This window comes from Cyclopterus lumpus, chromosome 6 (genome assembly GCF_009769545.1).
Source record: "Cyclopterus lumpus isolate fCycLum1 chromosome 6, fCycLum1.pri, whole genome shotgun sequence".
In the NCBI taxonomy this organism is placed as follows: Eukaryota; Metazoa; Chordata; class Actinopteri; order Perciformes; family Cyclopteridae; genus Cyclopterus; species Cyclopterus lumpus.
Window position 1 is genome coordinate 19,198,472 of NC_046971.1, and position 27,871 is coordinate 19,226,342.

At 43.4% G+C, this 27,871-nt stretch overlaps 1 protein-coding gene across 1 annotated transcript in view; it reads left to right on the forward strand.

Annotated features, from left to right (window-relative positions):
* Positions 1 to 27,557, forward strand: part of tmtc2b (transmembrane O-mannosyltransferase targeting cadherins 2b) — an 85,970-nt gene extending 58,413 nt beyond the window's left edge. The window contains exons 4-12 of the mRNA XM_034535483.1: positions 682 to 796; positions 1,295 to 1,380; positions 3,177 to 3,361; positions 4,365 to 4,443; positions 7,072 to 7,193; positions 12,373 to 12,454; positions 13,941 to 14,055; positions 21,486 to 21,549; positions 27,378 to 27,557. Of these exons, the coding sequence (XP_034391374.1) occupies positions 682 to 796; positions 1,295 to 1,380; positions 3,177 to 3,361; positions 4,365 to 4,443; positions 7,072 to 7,193; positions 12,373 to 12,454; positions 13,941 to 14,055; positions 21,486 to 21,549; positions 27,378 to 27,557 (1,028 nt within the window). The remainder of the gene's footprint in view (positions 1 to 681; positions 797 to 1,294; positions 1,381 to 3,176; positions 3,362 to 4,364; positions 4,444 to 7,071; positions 7,194 to 12,372; positions 12,455 to 13,940; positions 14,056 to 21,485; positions 21,550 to 27,377) is intronic.
* The last annotated feature ends 314 nt before the right edge of the window (positions 27,558 to 27,871 follow it).

Below are 27,871 nucleotides of genomic sequence, written 5' to 3' on the forward strand. Positions count from 1 at the left end.
TGCATATTTGAACACTTTAAACGCATGTCAACAAAAGCAGCAGGAGCCAGTGTTCTATCCTCTTATTCAATAATGCTTGTGCAAGAAGAAAAGATATAACACCATAGATACACAATGACTTCATTAGGCCTATTCGCTATCTATTTTAATGTTGTTTTTAGATTCAGTGTGTTGAGTCATTACTCAAGTTGAGTTTGTGCAGACTATAAAGTAACACTTAAAACAGATCAAAGATGGTATTATGTTTCATAGCCATTGACGTTAGCTACTATTTTGATTCTATGTTGGTTTTTTAGCTCCCTTATACATTTGTTTTCCCACCCTATGGTCTCTGAACAAAATGTATAAAAGCTCCACTTTATTTCAAACCCTAATGCCATCAGCTGCGCAATAGCTCTGTGGTGGTCTTCTTTTCATAGCCAGTCAGAGCATTGACTGGTGCTTTTAGCTCAAACCTCCCCCGTCTGTCTTTGTCCTTAATGTCTTTCTCTTTTGGGGTAAACCAAAAAAAAGAAAAAAACTGAACCTGTGAAAATGATTACCTGCCACAGAAATGTCCTCTCCTGATGCTTTAATCGAACAGCTTTTAGAGATTCTGGAGAAAAAAAAGTTATTTCCGAAGGTCGCCACGAATGTTCTGATTTCTCTGTCTGATTAACCTTTTCTGTTGTAACCTGTCAGCATGGGGCAACCTTGGGAATGTCTTGAAGAGCCAGGGCGAGATGGAGGAGGCTGAACAGGCATACAGAAATGCCCTCTATTACCGCAGCAACATGGCCGACATGCTGTATAACCTGTGAGTTGGTGTCCTTTTTTTTTTTTTTTTTTTTCATACTACTGTGTTGTAATTTATATTTCCGTGATCCTTAATGCTCACGTTCTTTTGCCTCTGTGGATGTCACGGTGTGCTTTTGTCCTCCATTTTCTTTGTGTCCCGGCTGTTTCAATGACTTAAGTGTGTGTGTGTGGACAAATGGACACGTTCTCATTTTACATGTGCGTGTGTCCATTGATGAGAGCTGCTCTCTCAGCGGAGGTGTCGCCTTGTCTTGTTTTCCCCAGAGGGCTGTCTGTCTGACAGGGTTATTAATGATGCTCTCGTAGCCGGAGGGGGAAACACAAAACATCTTCAGCCAACACGCAATGTATGCTCAAATGTCTAAATCTTCATCTTCGCGTGCATCAGCTGCTTTTGTTCTCGTCTCATGCTTACAGAGGCCTCTGAACTTTAAAACACCTCCTCTTTCTTTAAAACTCTAAACTGCCTGTACTGTCTTTCTTTTGTCTGTTTCAGTGGTTTGCTGCTACAGGAGAGCAACAAGTTCTCCGAGGCACTTCAGTACTATAAGCTGGCCATTGGGAGCCGGCCAACTCTGGCTTGTAAGTACAGCTTTTTTCTTTTTATTGACAATCTCCAGCTCTTGTGGTTGAGGCTGAGCTGTGTCCAGGCAACAGTGAACAACAGCTGTGGTTGTGTGGAAGGGAGAGGAATGGGTGGCAAAGGGCAGCGGGTACGCGACTGAATTCAACATTCAACACGGCCGCCTGACTGGCTTTCAGAGCCGAGTCATGTCAACGGATCAAGCAACTGCATGATGTCATTTCTTATGAATTCAGGCCGTGGCGCTCTCGTTTCACCTCATCCCTCGCGCAATAACCGCGTCCACTCTTTCCTCACAGTTTTCGAGCGTCTTCTTCGCTCATCACTCTTCATCTCCATCCTGTGAGAATTATCCCCCTGCTTTTGCTGGAATTACATTTTTCATACAACGTCACCTTCCGCAGGTTTATTAGAACAAATCGCTCACAATCTTACCCGATCATGCAATAACTTAACTCCCCATTGTTCTAGGCATCAGCCAATGACAGATAAACAGAGAATCTTAGACGTCTCCTTCTTTCTTCCCCTGATTAATTATCCACCTAATCAAAATCGTTGTAAGACTAGAACATTTAATTCAGCGTGCAATTATCCAATCTGTTATAGTCGATAACAAGCTTAATTAGTTACCTCAAGCGGCAGCTGTGTTGAAGGCAGGATTATAATGTGACAGTTAAAAGTGTTTCTCAAGGTTAAACATTACTCACTGACTAATTGGGAGCTACCTAGTGAAAACGGTAGCGGTTCTTTATTTAATATTCGGAGCGAAGCTGTTTTGTGTCACATTTGTTGGGTACAGAAACTCAGTTTTGAAGATAAAATCGGTCAAAACAACTTGCTTTTGTCCATCTGTAGTTTTTCTTATCTGTTCTGCTTTCATTGCAAATCCATGCGATGGAAAAAAAACAAAAAAAAAAAAAACACATGTAGTTTGATCATCTAATGCAACACCACGTAGCCTGTGAGGATGTGGAATAAAACAATGTGAGCTTTTAAGATAACAAATTCCAAAGGCAGAAGAGGAAGAAGTCCACTTGTTAGGTCGGAAGAATAAAGGCTGTTTGGCTCTCAACCCCCTTCAACTTGATTACACATCAACACGCTAGAGAGGAGCCCTCCAGATTGATCTGCTCTGTCAAGTTAATTTATTCCAACAACCAGACTTGGAGTTGTTTAGAGAGGCCGGTCCACAGAGATTAATTACTCCCCAGCTGCGTATTGATTATTTGATGTTGTCTTGAGTTTAACAAGCAACCAAACTATCCCACAAGATGCATGCAAAGGCCAACTATACAGTAAAGCATTACATAGAGCAACAGTGGTTTATATTTCCACCTCAGATGTGTAATCTAGAAATGGCCATTACTCAACTTTTCAGCACCACTGATCTCTGAGGATTCAGGTCAGTGAGAGACACTTGTGAGAAGGAAACGGCCATTTGGGGCGAAATGGTTATGTAGTAAGTTATGAGGTTCAACTCTCTGAGGGAGCTCTCGATGAATCCAAGCAGCAAGGTTTCTACTTAATTAATTAAAGCCCACTGAATAAACACATCAATGTTATCTTGTTAAATCAACAATCCAAAAATGACTTTGGGGTTGTGGAGGAAGCCTCAGTCGTAATAGTCCTGCGCATGAAGTCACATTACAGCAGCCGCACTGTCCACTGTCCACCCGTATGAATCCATTTGGACATTACCAGTCGGCTTGAGCATCAAAGGAAACAGCCGGCCTAATCAGCTGATACAAGCCAAACGAGAACTCACACGATTGTCCATGTTTTGTCTTCCCAACAGCGGCCTACTTGAACACGGGCATCATCCTGATGAATCAGGGTCGCCTCGACGAGTCCAAGCGCACCTTCCTGACCTGCGCTGACATCCCCGATGAAAACCTGAAGGACCCCCACGCCCACAAGAGCTCAGTCACCAGCTGCTTGTACAACCTGGGCAAGCTGCTCCACGAACAGGGACACCAGGAGGTAAAGGACCCAAACTGCAGAAAAATGCACTTCACATTTTGCTACATAATACGTTGTTTAGTGTTGATTGCAGAGTGCCGGGCACTTTCTTGGCAGGCGAAGGACTGTTGATGGGACATTGATCATATTAAGTAACAGCTTACGACAGAGATATACATGTGTCAGACCTAGCTATGTGCTGAGTTACACTAATTTCCTGCACTTACATATTTATTTTTAGTAAGTTGAGATAGGATAAGTCAATCAATACGTGCTTTGTCAGTGATGGAGCGCCACGATATGAAATAAACTGTGCTGTAGTTTACATGCAAACATGTTTTGTCCAACAAACATGCTGGGGAATGTAAAACCGGAGTGAACTGAGATATATGATGCCTACTGTTGCCCAACGAGCTTTTTGGAACACTGAGAAAAATGCTCAGTTTTTAGTGGACATGATCCAGAATCGCTGGTGTCATAGTGTTTTGTGCAAATACTCTTCAGGCTGTTTCTCACAAATGTGCTCTCTTTCATGTCCCTAAAGGCCGACAGTGGTGGCTGAAGTAACCAGCTTTCCAACCAGCTTTTTCAATCAGGGTTGAAGCAGCAGAACTGCAGATTCAATAAGGCCTTTCATAAATTGTTGGCACGCTGGAGGAAAAGAGCAAGTCCCACTTCCTCCGATCTTCAGCAATAAAGTCGTTGCAGCTCCTTCTACCATTTAAATTTGGAGGGACTCTGAGGTAGATCGCTGGACCTACAACTCTACACATCCTCAGAGTCAATATGTGACGCCGCTCTCGTCGTCCTAACAGCCGTGACTCCGAGGATAGACCCTTTCTGCTCCACTCCCTCCCCAATTCCACGCTGTGTATTCACGGTGTCGGGGCCCCAGCTGCAGGGGAGGGATGACTAGTTACCACAGCGCCAGTTTCTCTGGCTGGGTCTCTTCGCTCTAATGCAAACATCCCCCGCCTTCTTTTTTTTCTCATTGTATTTGTTGTTGTATTTGTTTCCTTCACAGGAGGCCCTCACGGTGTTCAAAGAGGCAATACAGAAAATGCCAAAACAGTTTGCGCCACAGAGCCTCTACAACATGATGGGTAAAGAGCTGCTTTTGTTTTTAAGTCCACACAATATAACAGTCTGAAGTATTATGGAAGAATTGGTGCTGGGTCCCTTTAACAAATGACCTTTGCGTTCCTTCCGGACAGGCAGCGCTTTAACTGAACCAAACGTTAAATTAGCATTAGTGGATTACTAATTGCAAGTAAGACCACTTCTTACAGCCCTATTAGCTGTTTTACTCTTGCAACTTTGAATCAGTTGTATCCTGGGGCTCACGAACACCCACCGCGGAGCCGGGATATCCCAGAATTGTGGGAATTTGCCCCAAACAAACGTTGGAATCAGTTAGATAAGTTAACACAACACCAAAAGAATGGTTGTTGTTTTGTGGTTCTAGATTGCTTTGTCCATTAATGATTAGATGTTCTCAAGAAGGCAAACACTTGTCATGCCGCTATAGCGCTGTGAGAAGTCAGAAGATGTTAACCCCAGGTTCACATTCCCAGTTGTAAATCTGAAACCTGGGGCTTAGCATAAGCCCGTGCTTATTAGATATGAAGATGAAAACTAGGTTAAGCTCACTGCAGCCTAGTGTTTAGGTTAAGCCTGGGCAAAAGGTTTTAAGGAGTGCTAGAATAAAGTAGATTGTCCCAAAATGTTTTTAAAAAATGAGACATCAAGCAAACATCTATTTATATCAGTGAAATTGTAAGAAATATATCCCGAATGAATTCTGTTAAACAGCGTTTTGAGGCAGTGGTCTATCATGTTTAACAAAGTTCATTTGCTTTTCACGAAGAGAACAAGCCATCTTGTTATATTCCAGCTGCAGAACAGCTGCTTTCAAGCTCATTATATCTGCTTTCTCCTTGCTTTTTTAACATTTTTCTTTTTCTCTCTGTTTCCCTCCTGCTTTTTTTTCTCTCTCACTCACACACATGCAGCTGCTTACACACACACACGCACACACACACACACACTGGAAACCTAGGATGTCTTTAATCCAGACTTGGTAGTGCCACGGGTTCGCATGTTGGCAAAATGCAATTTGACAGAGCTGCCGAGATTATGTCAAAATGTTGACGAACACTCCAGTCGGCGTTAAGGAGTCGGTAATGGAGGCACCGAGCCAGCATGCCGTTGTTCCCTCGCTGAACTGATTTGCACATTTGACACACCTGCTCATACATATCTCCAGTTTTCCCTCGCTGCGCTGCTCTCATGCTGTTTGTCAGACGCCGAGCAGCAGAAGCTTTCATCAGAAGCAGACCTGGGTGGTAATCTGCACCCTGCTGGTCTCGCTCCAACGCTCTCTGGTGGGCCGAGGAATGCTCCACTCCGAGGGGCTGCATTTCAGCAACTCAAAGATTCAATGTCACTTCTAATTGCACGTTGATGTTTGTGCTAATCTCATACAGACGAGCGCGAGACACGATGTTTGGCCACGTTTTAACCCATGAGCTAATGAAGCGGTCGCGTCGAAACAGTGCACACGTGTTTTTGAGAGTAGCTCGGTTGCTTTGGGTTGCTGGTGAATCTTTAAAATCCAGATAAGTTTGTCTATCAAACGCATTGATGATTTATTAAACTGAAGTTATTCAGTATTTTTTATTGGCTATTGGAATATAGGAAGCATAAAAACAAAATCTCTATTTTACAACAATATGTGGATCCTCTAATCCATTATTTGTGCTCTATTTGATGTTAGCTGGTGAATTTGTGATAATGTAGCTAAAATGTTATGGATTTCCAACACTTAAATCTGAAACATAAGGCTGTACTGATAGATATCATCTTGAAAATATATTGCATTGCTTTACATCTCGGGGGGCGGGGGAGGTATATGCGTGTGCGTTATGAGGTGTTATTACACAGCATTATTGCTCATTCGTAGGAAAAGGAGAAAGGAAAATGTGTGTTTTCAAATAATTAAAAAGGTCCCCGAGTTGCGATGAGGCGTGGGACACCTGTTGCTTATCACAGTTTCCTATCGGGGCAGAGATTAGACCTAATCCTCTCAGAATTAAAGTGTCAGTCCACTCTAGTCCAAACAACTTGTCCGCTCAAGTTCTTGTGAAATGTTCACAACTGGGTTACGTTCCGTTTCTTTCCCTAAGTATGTTATGATGTTGATTTTAAGTGTGTTGTTTTCAATCACCAGCCGCTGTTGTCAAATGTCTGCAATAATCCACGTGTTATTGGAAGGCTATGAAAGAGAGGGTATTGTTTTCTTAGGTGTTAGCAGGCAGAGGGTGGGGGAGGTATCGCATGATGTCTGACAGATCAAGCAGAGTGAGGGAGTGCGTTACAGACCCAATGTGTTCTCCTCGTGGTTTTCAGCCACACACTCAACTTTGCTCGTTTCAGTTTTTGACTGGGTATCAAAGATCTGCTTTTGTGAAAGACACAAAGTAGTAAACTATGTGTTGCACCGAGGCACTCTAAACCAAAGGGAAACATCTGCATTCTCTTGGTTCAGGGCCTTGCAACATACAAGTAAACATCTCATTTGATAAAAATAGAACAACATGGGGTGTGAGGCCGCATGCCGTGCCCCTCTGGGTTGAAAGCTTTGGACTCACAGCTGAACAATGGGAAGATGTGTGATGTCTTAACCTTTTGACAGCCTGACCCCTGACTCGACGCTCACTTTGCTCTCGCAGGAGAGGCCTACATTCGACTGAACAAGCTGACCGAGGCTGAACACTGGTACAGAGAATCCCTGCGAGCCAAGCCGGACCACATTCCAGCACATCTCACCTATGGCAAGCTGCTGGCTACGACGGTAACTTTTATATTTCATCCTCGCTTGTTCTAATTAAGGTCGGAGCAATTTTTTACCTTTTTGAGAGGAAGAAAATTACATTTATCTGTGTTTTTGCCGGCCGACCGTATCAAAGCGGTGACATTGTCTCACTCTCCTTTTTATTACACTCTCTCTCATCTCCCCTGACTTTTCATCAGTCTTTTCCAGCTCTTTACTGATAGTTCGTAATGTCCTCCTCAAGTCTCTACAGTTAATCAATAGTGTGGGGGGGGGAAGATTGGACGGTAGTGAGCCTGAGAGAGAAGGTTGTCACGTTGTGTTTCTCAAGATGCTCCCGTCTGATGGGAATAGAACTCCCTGATTAAAAACCTTATCCTGGCAGACGGTTTTTCGGTCCTTGTAATTTATCACTAGGTCTTTTAAAAAAGTAGCTTAAAGATCTGCATTCACCACTTTGAACCAACAGCAAAAACAGATAGCAGGCATTTGTAGGCGTTTGTAAAGTTGCTCTGCAAAATAAAGAATTGAAATATCTCAAGAAATAAATCAGCATCTGCCCGGCATTTTTCCAAGACGGCGATAATATCCTGTCGGGGTCGCACACCTGACCTGTGTTTCAATAACCGGAGAAAATGCCGTCCATACAGAAAGGTACTCGGGGGGGGCAGAAGCAGTTTCTAGTGTCGGCCGGGTTTCCGAGGAGGTGGTCATGTGGTCGGGTCATGCAGTCGTCCGTTAAAGATCGCAGCCAGATAGACGGATTTGGAGTCGAGCTGACCGAGAGGAGCAGTTAGAGCTGAAAGAGACTGTCAGAAGAGAAATAAACAAATTAGAAGAGGAGTGGCACAGAAGGTCAAAATAAGGGTGGAGGCCTTCTCTTCAGCTCTTGCCCCTCTCTCACACAGTCTGGGCCCCAATGAAAAGACGTCAACGTGTTCGATGGCCTGCGGCGGGATCTGGAATTCCACAGACGGGCTCCAGTCTTCCCGGCCCCGTCCCTTTTCATTTCCCTTAAGGAAACAGTCTTTTGTTTTTTTTTTAACTTCTTTTCATTTATAGCCTTTCCAAATTTCTGAGTTTTGTGTTTCACAACTGATATGTGTGGAAGAATTTTGCTCGCCCATCAGTTAACTGGCTGGAAAATCCAAGATTTAACAATTTGTGTCAGTTTTTGTATCAGAGCTTTATAATAAGCCCTTAGGAAGGACTAGTGTGACGTTTTGGGGAACATGTGTGTTTTCTTTCCAGCCGAGAGCTAGATGAGAAGATTATTACCACTTTCATATCTGCAGAGCAAACATGAAGCTACGGCCAGCAGCTGGTTAACTCACGTTAACGTGTTGTATCTCATTTATTTAATATATAGAAAAAAACAAGGAGTAAAAGTGACACTTTGTGGTTTTACAGGTTTTTGCAAGACTACTAGTTGGCCAGGCTCACTGACACAACATGTACAATAGATGCTTGAAAAAGACCTTTTGGGAAATACACTTTCTTACTTGAGAAAGATGCAAGGCCTGATGGGAAGAGTGATACCACTCCCAAAGTCTGTGGCAAATATGAAGCTGGAGCCAGGACATAGTTAGCTTAGCTTAGCATAAGGACCGGGGGGAAAAAAGTGTGACGTTAGATGAAAAGATTGATACCACTCACCAGCCTGTACAGTAAATATGACCACCGGCAACATTAGCCTAGCTTAGCATTAAGACTGGAAAGAAGAGAAAACTAGCCTGGCTCTGTCACTAATTAACTTGTTCAATCTTGGTTGTTAAATCCACACAACGGTGTAAACATGCTGGCAGGTTTTGTTATCTTTGGAGGGGCTCGTCTGACAGTCTTTATGCTAAGCTAAGATAATGTCGCTGGTGGTGGCTCCATATACACTGCACAGACTGGAGGGTGGTGACAATCCTTTCATCTAACTCTGAAATGTCAAACTTATAATGTCATTAGATAATTGTGTTGATTCTTCCTCATGTGCATCGTACATTTGTGGCTCCATAATTTCATTACATAGTCATAGTGTGTCCTCTGTGTAGAAGTCCTGCTGTTGTGGATCATTGTGTGTCTAAAATTAAATGGAGCTCCAGCACCGCACTAGATTAATTTTCCCATTCGCAGACATATTAATGGCCAGCTTAAAGAATAGTTCAGCTGACACCGCAGACAAAAGTCGCCTGTTAAATTGTGAATTCCTCTCTGGATACAACAGCCATCTGAAACCATGGGCTGTCAGTGAGGACAGTCAACTGGGAACAACACAATTCAGAAGTGTTCACCAAGTGTTTCGACTTGGTGAAGTGGACTCATCAATGGATGCAGTGGGCCGTTGAGAGAAACTCATTTTATAAAAGAAAGTGTTATTGATTTTGTTAGAAAGTAGAACTCAAACCTGCAGGGAGGCATCTCTGTGTATCTCTGACCCTGAAGAATGGTACAGAGGTTTTGAGCCCCCGTGATCATGTGAGTGCAAATAATGCTCAGGGAACTAAGTTGTTTGGCTAAGCTTAGAGTGTCTTTATCACGAGAAAAGATGTGAAAGAAAGGAGGGTTTTTTTTTATTATTGAAATGCATTGGAAAGTCTCTGTGCCTCATGACAACAGCATTTAAGTGTGATCCAAACCAGGCAGGAAGTTGACCTGCCCAACGGCCCCCTCTCCTTTCATCCCTTACATTGTGGCACCACTGTGAGTGATGAAGAAACTTTAGATACCGCCAGGGGTTTTGAGGTCCAGATCCCCGTGGGGGAAGTGGAGAGACTTCGCGATGGGGCTCGGCTGCAGGGTCAGAGAAGGGTGAGAGGAAGACGGTGGTGCCTGTGATTTGTGGATGAGGGGTGGAAGATATAGGAGCGGAATAGAGAATTAATAACCCAGATCAGTATCGCCCCCCCCCCCCCTCCCCTGCTTCGCTGACCCCTCCACACCTCTGCTGACACACACTGATTCGGGCTCTCTGCGCAAACCACAGGTCGGAGATGGACACGGGTGTCCTGGTGCTTTCGATATTGGTTCCAGTCATCTACTTTCATCATTTCCTCTGCTAATGCGTTGCAGGCGTCATTCATAATCACCTCGGTGTGCACAGAGCCACGGCTGCATCTGCAGTTTATCTGATGTTATCAGGAGGTTTGAGGTGTAATGCATGCGCCAATATTCTCAGCATGTGTGTGACAGAAGGGAGGATATTGTATCCAGACAGCAAGCAGACTAGAATGAGAAGTGGATGTGTTTAATGGTTGCCATTTTTTTTATTGACTTCCCATATTATTTTGGTGTTTTCCACACCCTCCCTTCCAAAGCGAGTGGCCTCGAGGTACTTTCAATTAAAAAGAGTCATTTCAAGAGATGTGGGAAATTGCTGCAAACACACAACACATACTGTATGGACATGGACGTTTGGTAATAACCAATCCTGATCCAAGCAGAAAACTGCTGGCTGGCACAAAGAATAAGAGGAACTTCATTTCTCTCCCTGTCCCGCGCAGTTGTTCACACTTTAGATGAGTAGTGGAGTAATCAACTCACATTGGGTTGGAAGCATTGGCATGATTGACCTTGCTGAGAGAACATTGAGTATCTGTGCAGGTTGGGTTTCATGATTATTCATAGAGGCATACAAGTGAGCCAAATGTGTTATAATCTGAAGATGAAATACAATGCTGTGATGTAATACAACAACAACTGTAACAAATTGCTTATCTAGGGATTACTACAAACGTATACCGTATCTTACTCTGGCCATGGTATCCATTAATATCCATAGACGTGTCATAGTAGAAATCCTCCAACCACTTACAACTGCTCAACTCATTTCAATGTGTGAAAGCTTTATTCTAAGGTTTAATAAACAGACGGCCTCTGTAATTATAAAAACAGCTGATACTCAAACTTACACATTCCTACATCTGTGAATAAGAGTATAAAAATGCGCAGGGAGGATGCTTTTCAGACTGGAACTGTGGTTGCTACTTGGACACCATCAACTCTATTAAACATAGCACAGGCTTGATTTTCCGCGGCATCAAGGGAAACCCCACTTATATATTTACATTAGAAAATGATGTATTTATTGAATCTACAGCTCACTGAAAAGGCATACACTTCACTAAGTATATGACATTATTGCTACACTGTACTGATTGTATTTGAGCCCATTCTTTCTATTGGACTAAACTGAAGCATTTGCTGTATTTCACACTGAATTCATATACATTATTTCTCCTTTTTTTTTTAAATCTTTCATCATTTATGACGATTTTGTATTTTACCATAAGCCTTGAAAGACTTGACACAACTCCAATTTAACAATACACTGTATGTTTTATTCATGCGGAGGCATCGTCTTGTGATGGAACACACATTAATGGCTGCATTGTGAATGCTAAAACATCCGCCTTTATAGATGAGTGTGCGTTGTTAATTGTTGATCAGATGGCATCTGGTGCCCAACTGAGAGCAAGGGATGTGTCAAAGTTCCAGCTGGCACCACCATTGGCCAGCTGCTCCGTTCCGTTTGAGCTATGATTGGTTACGTGTCACAGCCCAAAGGACCTGAGGGAGCACTTCAGGTCCACAGGGCTTCAGTGGTGCTTCTCCTCATCATGCTATGCTCACCCTCCCAGTATGGAGTCTTTTATCCGTCTAAACGTTGGTGCAACACACAGATATGTGTGTGTGTGTGTGTGTGTGTGTGTGTGTGTGTGTGTGTGTGTACGTGTGTGTGCCATGCACCCCTGTGTGCTTGTGTGAACCTACAGATCCCTATAGATATATGATCGCCCTCAACATTTCTTTCCTCTCGTCTCGCTCCATTTCCACCCACTGGCCGCTGCCTTGTTTCATTGCAGCCGGGCCACACACCGGCAATCTGTGGTTATGCTCTGGAAGTGTTATTTGCGCAGATAAAAAAAAAAAAGTCTGTAATGAATGAGCCTTTGCTCTGCCTGGTCTGCTGTGCCAAAGCGTGTACTTTTGACAGGGCGACACATGATCTTGAAAGAAAAACACTCGCGGTGCGTGTGTTGCATGTCCTTTTATTAAGATGTATTGTGAAAGTAGGTCTGCGGTTTGGAGAGGGACATTGGATAAACAAAGAGATATTCTTGCTTTTGAGTTGAGTGCGGTATTTTTTATAATGAGTCGTTTTGAGGAGCAGTTAAAACAATAATGACGCTGTTTAATCCATCCCTCTTAGGGGCAGAAAACAGAAGCGGAGAGGTACTTCTTGAAGGCCATCCAACTGGATCCCGCAAAAGGCAACTGCTATATGCATTATGGTAAGTATGGAGTTTTTTATTCTTTTATTTTTACATCCTCAAATATATTATTTGTCAATTTAACACATACGTGATGCACTCGAGTACAGCCGTGGCAGTTTGTCATCTCTTCCCTTAATCAGCCACGGGGTCCGTCTGTCTTTGGTTAGTAGAGGATCCCAACCGGAGAGGAGGATTTCCTCAGATCGTTTTTTCAGCATCTCTCTTGTCTTGTTTCCATATAACTTAAAGTTGCAGTTGCGTTACCTCCTCAATGTAATTACTGCAATAGTAAGATTGATTTTAAATAAGCAGACAAGTTAATGACTTCCTTTATTTAAAGGCCTTGTCTGTCTGAAATAGCATTTCATGATGAACTGAAGTGTCAGCTTGCTGTCATTGCACCAGCTTGCATGTGACATTTCAAGCCATCAACACACCAGGTTAATGGTGGATTTTTGCATTTTCACAAAGTACTTTATTATGTCTACGTTAATAACTCATTTCAGAGGCAAAGAATGGAATATAGATATACATGCAATTGATTGATGATTAAAGGTGGCGCCTCCCCTTTCTTAATGGCTCAGACACAAACCATTTTACAGCACCATATTCTTCACAGATTAATATATTAACAGTTTATCACTCAAGAAAACACAACATAGTCTTATGTACTGCCAGATATTTATAACTCGAGTTGTTTTGATAGTTGCTAACCAGAAACCAAAAAGCTCAAGTTTCCCACTGTACTCAGACTGGTTCTGTGTTCCGAACTACATCTTCCAATATTCCCCTAAAACCACGCTGTTACATGATGAACAGGGATTACAGTATCAAAGTCTGTATACACAGCTTTGAAAAGTATTTATAAATGTATTGATGCAGGGCCTGTCTTTCCTTTATCACTCATAGATTTGCTTTGATATATCATAAACCCTCCATAACCGCAGATGTGTTTTTAACCTGGAGCTGTTATACACTCCTTTACAATCTGCCTCTCACCTCAGGCCCAATACTCATGGCTTCAATTTCATCCCCAGTTATTAAGGAAAATATGCTCAGGTTCACATAGTGGCTTAGCATGCTGGTACAGTAGTGGGGCTAACCAAAGTCAACAGGGTGTTATTACCTCGCTCAACCGGGCCCTTACCAAGTGGTCCGACCCCTGTTCAGAGCCCCGTGAGGCTTCCACCATCCCATCTCATTCTGCGGGTCCACAGAGGTCGACTCCAAACGCGGCCGCACCCGTAATGAGACACAAAACTTCCACAAGGAACGGTTTCATCCTAAAGAAACAGATCTATCAAGGTCGGCTAACCTGAACAAATGAGTCTGAGTGACGGGATGTTGCACTCCCATCTAGTATCGGCGTATTATTTCAGGGGGCAGTCCAGGCTGTTCCTCTACCGGGGCCAAAGGCAACACTTGCTGACGGTGTATCCCTCTGGGCCTCTGTGCGGATCCCTCAGCGCTCTAACAGTAGTGCTGTTCTCTCCTGCCCTACCAGGTCAGTTTTTGTTGGAAGAGTCGCGGCTGCTGGAAGCCGCAGAGATGGCAGAGAAAGCCGCACGCCTCGACAGCGGGGAGTTTGATGTGGTCTTCAGTGCGGCCCACATGCTCAGGTGAGTGTTTGATTGGAACGATTCTGTTTCTAATGATTTCAAAAGCCCAAGCACGTGCAAAAAAAAGAAAAAAAAGACACTGCATGTACTGTAATTCATTCTTTGTGGATGAGGCGGCCGGGCCACAGTTTTCCAAGGTGGAGTAGAAAGGAGGCTCTGTGTGAGAGAGGGAGGTCTACTGTCTGCACGGTTTATCCAGGGGCTTACACGACTCCACCTCAGCCAGTGTGATTTCCTTGGCTGCACTTTGTAATCCTCTTTTCTCGCTGCACTGCCAGCCGAAGAGCTGCTGGTTTGTCTTAGCATGCTTTACAGCTAATGTTTCTTCATATGCTCGCTCTGACTCTCTCCATACCCTTCTCGCACTCCGTCTCACTCGTTCTCTGCTCCTGCTTGAAAGTCAGCTTCCAAATCAGTGCACGGTTCAGCTGACGCACTTCAGCAGCCCACAAGCTGTTGTGTTTCTGAACACGAGCCAGTGGAAATGTGTCTGATGCCCCACTGACAGAATAGACCTACACAATGATGACCCTGTGTAGAGATTTCCTTCTGTAAACGCATCAAAGGCAATTCAAGTCTTTTTCAATTACAACTGCCTGCTGACCAGAACTCTTAAGGCATGGTATGACATGTTGGGACATATGCGTATTCTCTCTCTTGCAGAGAGTTAGGTGGGACATTTGACACGGCTCTCATGAAGCCACAGCCAACAGCTGGTTGACTTTGCAATCTAAAAGCGAAAATTTGCCAACTTTTATGTGGATGTCCGATCAGTGCTGATGGCAAATGTGAAAGAAATCCCCACTGCCTGCAATGTTGTCAGAGAAAGCTTATTTCTCCTGCCGAGAAGCTGTGCCAACCTGGCCCAAGTGGCGAGTTTGCCACGTCTGATGAATACACATCTTTACACGGAACAAATAAAGGCTTAATTGCCTTGTTAATTCATTGTAAAAACACTTCATTCAGATTGGACTGAAACAAAATAAAACCAAAACTATTAGTCCGTTAGTCCTGGACCTCCAACAATCAGCAACTCTGAAATAAATCCATAATTCACAGAATAAGATGTGAAAATATGCCGACCCTGCACGCCGTTTCTCTCTGCTATCCGGCAGATATTTCCCTGTTGAGCAACAGCACATTGGTGACTCTCACAAAATGAAGCCACTTACGGCAACATAAATGATGACATGATTTGAATATTGCAGGGACACTCTGAAGTTGGAATAACAGATGATTATCTTTTTCTCCTCATTCCATGGAAAACACATGACGGCATTATGTGTCATTTTTACACTTCTCGTTTTTTGGTACAGATTAAACAAATGAGATAAGACATGTTAATTATTGAGCTTTAAAGTTGCTGGTGGGTGGATGTTGTACCTTTTGGACAGAGCCTGCTAGCATTTTCCCACTCGGTCTGCTAAGCTACACTAACTACCTGCTGGCTGGAGCTTCATATGTAGGATACAGTTAAGAGTGCTACTGTATTAATCTTCACATGTAACTCTCGGTAAGCGTTTTCTAAAATGTCGAACTATTCCTTTAAGACCATTGAAACCATGTCGTGAGTTTGGTGTCTCTTTACCCGAGAGGCTGCTTCCTGCATGGCTCCTTTCACCAGCCACATGCTTCCATGGCCCAGAACCCTGGCAGCTAAAAAAAGAGCTTCAAGCAATGCTGGGGCTGAACTATTCTGCCTGCTAAGCACGGGGTCTCACTCCTCCACAGCTCATGCTCTTTATGTGTTTGTCTTGGACGCCGACATGGAAAGGCTCTCGGTCGGTGGGGGCACAAGTGAATCTCCAAGAGATTCAAAGGAGAGGCATACGCTCTCAGACGTACAAATGTCTTTTATTGCCCTCCTGGGCCCTTTGGTCTTTTGACCATTCCAAACTAATAATTTCCTTCTGCTTCCTTTGAACGTTTTTTTTTTCTTTCTTGTACATAGTTTGAATGTTGGTCAGGAAAGGCCGATTAGTGGCGAGGCGAATGGGGATGTGTTTATACTATTTAAAGTGTCAAATGTCAGTGAAAGCCAAAAATGACACTGTGACATCATTACGTTAAATCTGTGTATTCACAGACAGCAGGGGGAAAAATTCATCTCTAAAAGACACACTCAAGCAGGTTATGCGCTCATAGTTCACATCCAGGATACCTATTCAAACCACATGTCTTACATAATAATATAATAGACCATATCTAAAAGATTACTGTATGTTACTGGCATGTCATGATGTTAGATATGCCCATTTGTGCATCTTTAACCGCCCCGGTTTCTACAGAAAGTGTATAAATTGTTAACTTATAATGTCAATAAAAGAATTACATTGGTAGCAAGTTACATTAGACTTCACACACAGTGCTAACCTGAGGGAGGATGTCTGTGTTCAGTGTAGCATTCTAACTAAAAATCAAAATGTAACTCTTCACTCGAAAATAAGCAGATGGGACTGCGGCTGCGATTTAAGCACAAAAAATCTGTCGGTTGTTTAAAATCTGTTCACTCATTATTATCCAATAATGTCAACGCTTATAAGCAGTACTGTCAGTGCTCTGATTTGTGCATGTCTGGGGTTAATAGACCATCTCGAGTAAACAAGATCTCGCAGTAAAAAGATCAGTGTTGATTTAAAATATGGTCAAGAGTTGTTTTCTTTGTAGATAATCCATTTCCTATAATCCATTTCCATTCCTCCTCTTTATTCCTGTGCTCTTGCAGCCCCAGGAGGTCCCGCTGACCCTTTGGTCATTGGTGTGGCAGCTCTCCTCTGATAATGTGATAATGATATCATACAATTCTATTTGTTTCCTTTTTTTTCTCAGAAATGTGATACTGGCAAACCAACATGAGGTTGTGGTTGGACGTAAAACCTACATTTACTGTATAATCTCAGGACAAATTCAGCAACTTGAGTCGGTTTCTGGATCGCCTTTGGAATGTAAAATGCTTTTTTGGACCAGAGCTGGAAAAATAAAGAGCGGTGGCATATGTCCGTCTGTATTTCTGAAGCACGCAACATGTTTACACACACGGTGACTTCTTCAAGATCAATATTACACAAAAGAGATTGTGTTTTGTCAGCATGGCTTTGCTCACGGACTGAAATATCTCAGCAACTATCTGAATGATCACCGTAGAATTGTGTACAGACGTCCGTGGTTTCCTGGGGCTGAAACCTCCTGACTTCCCAGCATGTTAATCTTGTCATTGTGAGCATGTTAACATGCTTGTGGATGCATTTAGCCCCAAACACTGCTGTACCTGAGTCTCACATCGTGGCTTTTATTTCTCACTCATCATAATAACGGTGCTCTCTTGCTTATAGATACAGGCCCATCGCTGCTGTTAGAATATCAAAGTGCCTATATTGGTAGTACATGGTTTTTAATCTACGTTTCTAAGTTCACCACTTGACTTGCAGCTGTTGGTGAACTAAAGTCATGATTTCTGTGAATATTACATTACATTACATTACATGTCATTTAGCTGACGCTTTTATCCAAAGCGACTTACAATAAGTGCATTAAACCATGAGTCCAAATTCAGAACAACAAGAATCAAGCAAGTACAATTTCTTCAATAAAGTTAAACTACAAAGTGCTATCAGTAAGAGCCATTTAAGTGCTACTAAAGTGCTACTACGGCTCTACCTTCCCTATTCAAGGTATAGTCGAAAAAGATGTGTTTTTAGTTTGCGACGGAAGGTGTAGAGACTTTCTGCTGTCCTGATGTCAATGGGGAGCTCGTTCCACCATTGAGGAGCCAGCACAGCAAACAGTCGTGACTTTGTTGAGTGTTTAGCTCGAAGTGAAGGAGCTACAAGCCGAGGCAGAAGCCGAGCGAAGTGAACGGGCTGGGGTGTACGGTTTGACCATGTCCTGGATGTTGACCGGACCCGATCTGTTCGCAGCACAGTACGCAAGTACCAATGTTTTGAAGCGGATGCAGGCGGCCACCGGTAACCAGTGAAGGTCGCGGAGGAGCGGAGTAGTGTGGGTAAATTTCGGGAGGTTGAAGACCAGTCGAGCAGCTGCATTCTGGATGAGCTGTAGAGGTCGAATGACATTAGCAGGTAGACCTGCCAGGAGGGAGTTGCAATAGTCTAGCCGTGAGATGACCAGAGCCTGGACCAGGACCTGTGCCGCCTTCTGAATGAGAAGGGGTATTCTCCTGATGTTGTACAGCATGTACCTACAGGAGTGTGTTATTGCGGTAATGTTGGCAGTCAGGGAGAGTTGACTGTCGAGTGTCACACCGAGGTTCCTGGCAGTCGGAGTCGGAGCCAGCACTGAGTTGTTGAAGTTAATAGTCAGGTCGTGGGTGGGAGAGCCTTTTCCTGGAAGGAGGAGAAGTCTTGTCCAGGTTAATTTTCAGGTGGTGTGCGGACATCCACTGAGAGATGTCAGTCAGACAGGCAGAGATTCGTGCTGCTACCTGTGTTTCAGATTCAGAAATGAGAGGATCAGTTGGGTGTCATCAGCATAGCTGTGGTAGGTGAAGCCATGCGAGCGAATGACAGAGCCGAGAGAGTTGGTGTACAGAGAGAAGAGAAGAGGACCAAGGACTGAGCCCTGAGGGACTCCAGTAGTCAGAGGACAAGGCTCAGACACAGATCCTCTCCAGGTTACCCGGTAAGTGCGGTCGGTGAGGTAGGATGAGAAGAGTGAGAGCGCGGTGCCTGAGATACCCAGGTCCTGGAGGGAGGACATGAGGATCTGGTGGTTCACTGTGTCAAAGGCAGCGGAAAGGTCTAGAAGGATAAGGACAGAGGAGAGAGAGGCTGCTCTAGCAGTGTGAAGCTGCTCAGAGACAGCAAGGAGGGCAGTCTCTGTTGAGTGGCCTGCCTTGAATCCAGACTGGTGGGGGTCTAGAAGGTTGTTGCTGTGCAGATAGGACGAGACTTGGTTAGAGATAGCTCGCTCTAGTGTTTTGGAAAGGAAGGGGAGGAGAGAGACAGGTCTGTAGTTATTGACTTCAGATGGGTCGAGAGTGGGTTTCTTCAGGAGAGGGTTGACTCTTGCCTCCTTCAGAGAGTTAGGGAAACAGCCGGTTGAGAGGGAGGTGTTAATAAGATGGGTGAGAAAGGGAAGAAGGTCAGGAGCAATAGACCGGAGAATGTGAGACGGGATGGGGTCCAGGGGGCAGGTGGTTGGGCGGGCAGAGGTTACCAAGGTAAGAACTTGATTGGGAGACAGGGGGATAAAAGAGGAAAACAAGGGGGAAGAAGATGAAGTTACTGGAGGTGTAGTTATAGACGTAGACGTCTAGTTCTTCCAAGAACTCTCCCAAGGAGCCAGGTGGACGGTAGAGAACAACAATGGTTAGTTGAACCGGATGAGTAACCGTCACTTGCTGAAACTCAAAAGACAGTGGGGTAGATGGAAGCAGGTAGAGAGCAAAACTCCATTTGGGTGAGATGAGTAGACCTGTGCCACCACCCCGACCAGAGGGTCTGGGTGTGTGGCTAAAGGAGAAGGCCGAGGAGAGAGCAGCAGGGGTTGATGTGTTGTCTGGTGTGATCCAAGTCTCAGTGAGAGCCAGGATGTCCAGCGATTGCTTGATAGCGAAGCCAGAGATGAAGTCCGCCTTGCGGTTAGCTGACTGGCAGTTCCAGAGGCCCCCTGTGACGAGGCACTGGGTCTGTGTGGAGCGGGTGGGATAAATAAGAGAGGAAGGATTTTGATGCATGTGTGACCGAGTCCGCAGTCTATAATATCTACGAGTAGATGTGCACACAGGTATGGAAAGAAAACACATTATCACAGGGAAATGTTTATACTCAGCCGCCCTCAGCCACCACCGAAAGACTCCTAGGTCTTTATCCTCTGAGTCTTCATACGAGGAGTCTTCCTGACGCTTCAGCTGACGCTCCAAGCCCCAACCTGGTTATACACCCGAGTTGGCGATAATTAGTTACAGCTGTGTCGAGCCCGCCCACAGGTCGTTGAAGGAATTGCCCACTTATCGATTGATACTGGTAAGAGTCGGCACTCAGGCAGGGGATCCTTGCTAACAGTGAAGTCTCAGTTTGCTAGAATGTGAAATTCTTGCCAAACTGATTCAGGACAAAGATCTGGTTACATCAATATAGTTTAGTCCCTAGTAGATTTGGATTACAGAGCAAATACTTAAATCCAAGCTGGTTTTGTTGACTTTTCAGTCACTTGTGTAAAAAAGCAAGAAATCGCAGCTCAAAATGTTCAAATTAGAAAGACAGTACAGACTAGCATTCTAGTATAACTAAATACAGCAGATACAGTAGTAATATAGCAGAGAAACCTATTTAAAGAATATACTCAGCAAGATACAGGAAGTCCCAGATATTTAACATTTTTTAAATAAGAAAATATGTTATAACTTACTAAAGAAAACATTCCGTGAATAACAGAAATAAAAAAAAGTTTGACGTCTGTCTTTAAAACCAAACATAAATACTATGCATTTACTTTGGCCACTGATCTGGTAATCCTGACATCAAAGCGTTGCCTTTTATCTGCCACCACATGGATGATGATCCCTTAATAGACCTGGACAGCCTAAATGAAACGGTGGTTCCAACGGCCTCGCTTCCTTTGATCATTACGACTTGAGGGGCTCCATGGCCGGCCGGCGTTGACTCTGTCCTTGACTTCGTCAAAGTTAAATTGTTTGCAATGAAACAATTGTTGCCATCAGTGAAAAGCACGCAGCTGTGGACCATAAAGGTGATTTCTGAGATACCAGACCATTAATAACAGGAAAGGCCTTGTGACCAAGGAGCCACAGGTTTGTGTATAACAGTAGGCAGAGCAGGGGCTTATGAAAGAAGGTAAAAAGCATAATATAGGACATCCTGTCTCGAAGGCATATTTTATGTCCTCAGGAACAATATTGTTCTGGTTCTAAGGTCTCATGCTGGTAAGCCATCTGCCCCAGAAATCATTGTTGTCGCAGTGTGGCATATGCAGCGTGCTTTTGGTGCATCTACTCTGCTGTCGAGGTTGTCATGATAGTACGATTAAATTACGTTGTGTTTCCACACTGTTCATTCCTTCAGCGTCTCAGTATTCAGCCAGCAAGTCAAACCACAATCTCTTCCCCCACTAGCTGTAAACAGAAATGTACAGTGAATATTCCCGATCCGGTTTGTTGATGAGCTTTCTTGAAGTTCACAATAAGCCAAATGTCCCGACATCAAGGTTCAATTAAAGCAGAAAGTGCTTGCTGTGCACTGCTCAGCACAGATGTTATCAAGTGGAAGATGCTATCGAAGGAGAGCAGGCGATTGGATTGGCTTTCCTTTCCTTATCCCTCATGCTCTTCCCTCCTGTTATTTTCTCAGTGACCCCTGAGTGCCAGTAAACATGCAGGGTTCGAGGACTCACCCGAAGCCAGGAGCAATAAAGATGAGTAATGATTGCCTCTCTCTGTTTTCCCTTTGCAGACAAGCCAGTCTAAACGAGGCAGCCGAGAAGTACTACGGACAAGCAGCGAGCCTGAGACCCAATGTGAGTAAAACCACTAGCTAATCTCCCCCGTTACTATTTACCCTGATGCACACTGAGCAAACACAGTCTGGGTGGCTTTCCAATATTATTACTGCCCGGTCTGCCTTGTCACAACGGCTTTCATTGTCAGCGAGTCTCAGAAAATTGGGAGGGGTTACGTTTTTTTACTAAGCTCAGAGGTTTGTTTGTGTAGCATCCATCACAAGCTTCAAAGGGCAGGCCAGGGTAAGTAGATTGAAAAGACTCTGACATCTTGAAAATGAATGGGGTCCAGTCTTTGAGCGCTTGTTGCAGGAGGGGTCGAGTTGTTTAGGGGAGGGCAGCAGGGGGCGCAAAATATGTTTGCCATTTGGTCAGCCTGTTTGTTCCTGGGTCATGATTTGAATAAGTCAGTTTAGGATTAATGATCTGGACAATGTTATACCAAAAATAAAGCTTAGTTCTGAATGCTTACAAACCACACAATATAATACACAGACAAAAAGACAAACAGACAAAAAGTTGAGTATAACAAAAGGATCAAATAGAAGATTTCCACTGAAACCATGACATTTAGCTGCTATCACATCTCTGTTGTTCTCAGTGTCAATGGAGCGTTCACCTTTTGCCAAAGAGTTGTATATTTTTAACATCGGATTAAACCCAGGTGTAAGTTAAGAAAAGCTATCTTTCAACCATGAATGATGTAAGACAACCATGGGTTTAAGGTGAATTGTTGGAGTGTTTCCACCGACGACCTTTTAATAAGGAGCACAAACCCCTCTTTGTGCTGTGGGGACGCTCTCACATCGCTGCTCATTGGTTTTCTCCGTTTATCAAAGTGCGTAGAAACTTTGGACTGGTTTGGAAATCTTAAAGGATATCTTTTTTTAAAACTTGATAAACAGTGGAGTGATTGTGAGGAAACAGGGTTGGCCATAAAGAAGACCACTGTTGGGCCTCCACCTGATGGATACGCACTGAGGATGTTTGTGTTCCTTACGGTTCTATTTCTAGCCCAGATCCGTGCTATTTTCCCATGACTAGTTCTTGGCATCTGTAATTGTACAAACACGCCTTAGATGGCCACATCCACAGGCTCAGGCTCTTTTTTGCCTTCTTGGTCCTTTTTGCTTCGATGCCTTTTGTCATTGGTATTGCTCGCAGCTGAATTTGAGCATCTTCATCCATCTTCTTTAGCATTACCCTTTGTTCTTTCCTATGCAACTAGACTCGAGCCATGTACCCTGTCACTCTTCATTTGTCGTGACTCTTCATTCTCCAAAAGCACTGGTGTTTTATATTAGGCACATATTTTGGCTTTCTCTGAGCGAGAGAACAATTCCCTTCCTTCGAAAGATTTAGTCCGACAATTCCTTCTATCCAGAAGAGCTAAATCCCAGCGGATGCTTGGTTTACTTTGGTTGATCTCTGCACCCTTTGACATGTAGATATCGTTAACCCAAATGTCAATCTTAAGTCATTATGATCAGGTGCCCAACCTCACCTCACTTTTTTACTCTCACATCCTTCACAGCATATGTTTCTTTATGGCCAAGGCTAAAATGCTCCACAGCTGGCCATGCCTCTGCTGCTACATGCCAGTGTGGGAAGGCTAGGCAGGCAGAGAGCTTGCAGAGCAGCAGGAAATGAGGAAAAAATTAAAGCTTTTGACAAGGGAACGTTTTGCAGAGAGTTGCAAGTGTTGCAAGGGTGAGGAAGAATGCTAGAGTAAGGTTATAAATCACAAAAGTCTTAGCTATACAAAGTAGGGGGAGAAAGGCTTGGGGGAGGAATGGCGGGAGCCTATAGGGGAGAGTGGGGAAGGAAACTAAACTCAGGCATTGATAAGTCCTGCAGGGGCGGAGAAGAAAAGATCTTTTGAGTTGCACCGAGAGGAAAACCAAGAGTCAGTTAACTTTCTATCCAGGGATCATAAGCCTTACTCTTTTCTTGACTAACATTATCTTGTTAAAAGTGTGCTCCCCATTTCATACAAACTGGGTCATCCATACGGTAAATCTCTCAATCTATTGTGTCAATTAGTTGGGTTCATGCCTCACTGTGATGACGTCTCCATGGGGGCAGTAAACCAGCCAGCTGACATGTTGAAGAACAGGAAACTCCTTTGTCCACTGTAGCCCATCCCTGGTGAAGCACCACAATACGGTGTCAAAACCTCCGTCTGACTGAGTTAACAGACACAAATCAGTCGGTGGAGGCAGATTTAGTTCACGTTAATTAGCTGAAATTATGATTCAGACGCTGAGTAACATTAACATTTTTGGGAATATTTCATGCAGGTTTAGAGACAGTCAAAAGTGAATCTTTTCTTCCCAACGGTAACTTGAGCAATATTTGATCAAACTCAGAGGGAAAAAATGTCAGTGCACAGTGTTTTCTTTAACCCCTCCTCCAAGCCGTGCAGGCTCATTCAAATGTTTGGCAACTTTTAGGACCTAATGATCTAAATAAGAGCTATTTAAGTGTTCGGACTGGGAAGTTGTTCAGATCAAAATTCCAAACATCTCTTTTTCAATGTAAGTCTATTGGGAAAAGTATTGTTGGGCCCAAAGGCCTCAAGTGACTGACCTAGAAGTTCTAATTCTACGATTTGGCCAGTAAAAAAATGTGCTTCAAAGAGCGTTTCTCTTCCTCGGGGCTTCAGCTGAATACCGTCCTCCAAAAATAACAACAAAATATATTTTTTTACCAAAATGCAGACATTTCTCCAAAAAAGACCATCATACTAATATCAGAAGTATCTAACTAGCATCATTTATTATGTTAGTATTTTTTATTATGATCATTAATAAGTTCATCATATTTTCCCCCCCGACTTCAGAAATCAAACCTACGGCTCTGACTGAGGATAAGTGATAATTGCAATTCACCTCATAGAACTCCACAAAATGGCATGAACACCTACTTGTCACATATGTTGTGCATACAGTATTAGCGTGTGGCCCCTTAACTGTCACTTCCAACTATGTCCATATGTATAAACAGTTATATATTTTGGCTGGCATCATTCTGAGTTGTAAAAATCCCCTGAACTTGCAAATTGATCCCCCAGCGTTATTTTTGGGGTTTGACCTTCAAATGGTGGGTCAAACAGAAGGTAATTTATTGCACAAACAGCCCTAAAATTACTACGACCATTAAAGTCAAGAACTCTCGTGCTCCCGTGAAAAATAATTGAAACACAGAAAAATTATTTTGCTAGGGGATTATTGTAAGTGAACTGGTATCTAGTAACTTTCTAATATTCTTTACTTTGGCCACAACATTATTGGCATGTTTATGTGTGGTGTGGAAGACTTGACAACAGGATTGTTCTCTTTGATTTATTCATCCATGGAATTCTCCCCATGCAAAGAGCAGCACTTTTGGACATATTGTTCCCATTGAAATTCTCATGCATGGAGCATCACTCATCCAAGCTTTACACTGGAAAAACAGAGGGATGTTTTCAGAGTTTTATGAGACTAGAGTAGAACAGTCCAGCAAAGGAGGGCAGTGCATACGAGCTGCGGTGAGGACAGAGCATGATAAATGGTCACATGACGCAAGTCTGTGTTTGGTAACCTCTCTGAATAGGTTAGTTATGCATGATAACTGAACCATGGATATGCAGAGAATAACTCCCAATCAGATATGTACTGTATGGGAAGTGTTTCGGTTCAAATGGTCACCTGTGGCTTTTTGAGTCTGATAGAAGTTTATTAATCATATTTTAAATGTCATAGAAATACCACATTAACTGAATTAGATCTAAATATTTTTGGGATAAATCATGCAGTTACATAAAGAAGGCCCTTTTGCATGTTTTTGTACTTATCTGTGTACTCATCTAGCAGCTTTGGTCACCACTGATATATCTCAACAAATATTGGATGGATTGCCATGAAATGTGTACAGAGAGTCATGGTCACCAGAGGATGAAGTGGATTGGCCATGGTGATTCCTGGAGCATCACTCTGTCAACAATGTGTGAAATATCTCACACCCAATGGATGATTTGGCATAATATATGGAACAGACATTCATGGTTCCGACACAATAAATCCTAATAACTTTAGTGATGCCTTGTTCTTTAGCGTCGCCATATGGTTGACATGTTGACAACTATTGAATGGATTGCCATGAAATCTGGCGCACGCATTCATGTTCCCCTCTGGATGATTTGTCATACTAGTAAAACCTTCACGTATTCTCCAGTGCTTTCATAAAGCCAGAATTTTGAATTTGTCCAACTTTACCTGACAGCGAAATGCCTGCACGACGAGTGACATTCCCATCAGCCTCAGCTTTACTCTTTTGTTGAGCTAATTAGCAAATGTTAGCATGCAAAAAACACTGAACCAAGATGATGAATATTATCAACATTACGTGCTAATTTGTTACCATTGTCACTGTGAAGTTACCATTAAGCTCAAAGCACCACCTCCCATAGCCACTAGCATGCTATGGACTCATTGTGGGTAAGGTCCCACTGTTTTACAGCACTGCTGTTGTTGTGAATGGTTCACATTGCCACACACTTCTCATAACGTTTATAGAAAAAACACTATTCTTTCGTGCAAGAGAGAGTTGTTCCAGGAATTATCGAATGGTCCATGAGTAAGAAATTAAAGGCTCAGGCTTGTGGCAGAGCACTCGTATAGGTTGAGATGCCATTCCATGTGACAATGATGCGTGGGGTGACAATTATAAGAAGAAAAAAAACACAAACTCTGCAATAAAAGACTAAGACATTCCTTGTGTCCTATGGCAATTACAAAAATGGCCGTACTCTCGAGCAGTAAAACAGTAGCTTTGCGACAAGATTAGACATCTTTTCCACACTTCTCACTCAAATGGAGATCAGATGTGGCCCCTCCCTTGGCCTAGATACTTCACGGTCTTACCGTGATTGCACCCTGGACACTTTTCCTGTACTTACGTCCCCATGACTCACCCGCCCGTCGTCGCACTGCCCCTTGGCACCAGCAGCAATTTGGTGTGTATTCATCTCGACCCACTTCAAAGCGGTGGTTGGTCCCACGAACATCTGTGGCCCCAGACAAGACACGGGAACACGCAGAGCGCCATGGTTACCAAACTCCAAACACTGCACAGTGTCTGTGTCGTCTGACAGACGCACCAATAACGTGTTCTGCTCCGTAGCAAATGTCTGCTTTATTTAAAATGACAAAATAACTTTATATTCTAGAACTTCTTGTAGTCATCGACTGTCATTTTTCAATGCTCTCGTGAAATTGACATTGTTTTAGTCATTGGATGTGGTTCGGTGATATAAAGCATTTTCGGTCAAATTTAAATCCCTGTTAAATTATGGATTTTGAATAGTTAGATTTCATTTGCATTATTCATCTTATCCATTCATGGCCTATGATGTTGTACTTTTTTAATTGTTCTCAAAATTAATTCTCTAAACACACCGTTAGTGCTGAGTAAGTAAGTTTTCGCCGTAAATCTGCTCACCTTTTCTAACTCTTAGAGGATTGTACTCCATGTAGATATATGTTCTTTCTCTTCATTTTATTTGTTGATAGTGCAATACAAGTATGCAGCATGAAACAAACATGTGACACTTAAACTTACTCAAATGCAAACTGGACTCAACAACAAGAAAGAGAAAGACTAAAAAGAACAAACAAGAAAATTAAGGATTTGATTTTGCAACCATTGTACCTTCTTCTAAATAACAGGGTCTGAGTCCTGCATTGCCATTCATTAACACAGCATGCTTCCATAGAACAAAGCTTGAAGCTACCCTGAGCTGTTGCTACTTTTTAAACTGCTCTCTTGTCCTAAAATGACCACGACTCTTTTGTTGCTTTTAGTATCCTGCCGCCTTGATGAACCTGGGGGCGATCCTCCACCTCAATGGGAAGCTGCAAGAAGCTGAAGCCAATTACCTCCGAGCGCTTCAACTGAAACCGGATGACACCATCACCCAGTCCAACTTGCGTAAGCTGTGGAACATAATGGAGAAACAGGGCCTGAGGACCATGAGCCCCTGAGCCCGCCTACCGTCCATCTGTACGCCAGACCTGGGGGAAAGGACGGCCTGCACGCTCCTTATTTTTTCTTCTCATCCAGGAAAGATGGAAGAGAATCAGGGAGGATGTTTGCTTAGAGAGACCGTGACTGTGCCGCACAGCCATTCTAATAACTCCTGAGCTCTGCATACACCTCAGGCTAGCAGCTTTCCTCCGAAGCATTGCTCACAGTTTGGCAGGCACTGCGCGGTATTTGGACTCTTCAGAACTTTCTTCAAAACTTTCTTCAAATTAGTGCTCTCACAGGAACTACTTCTTAGTATTTTTGTTCCCCT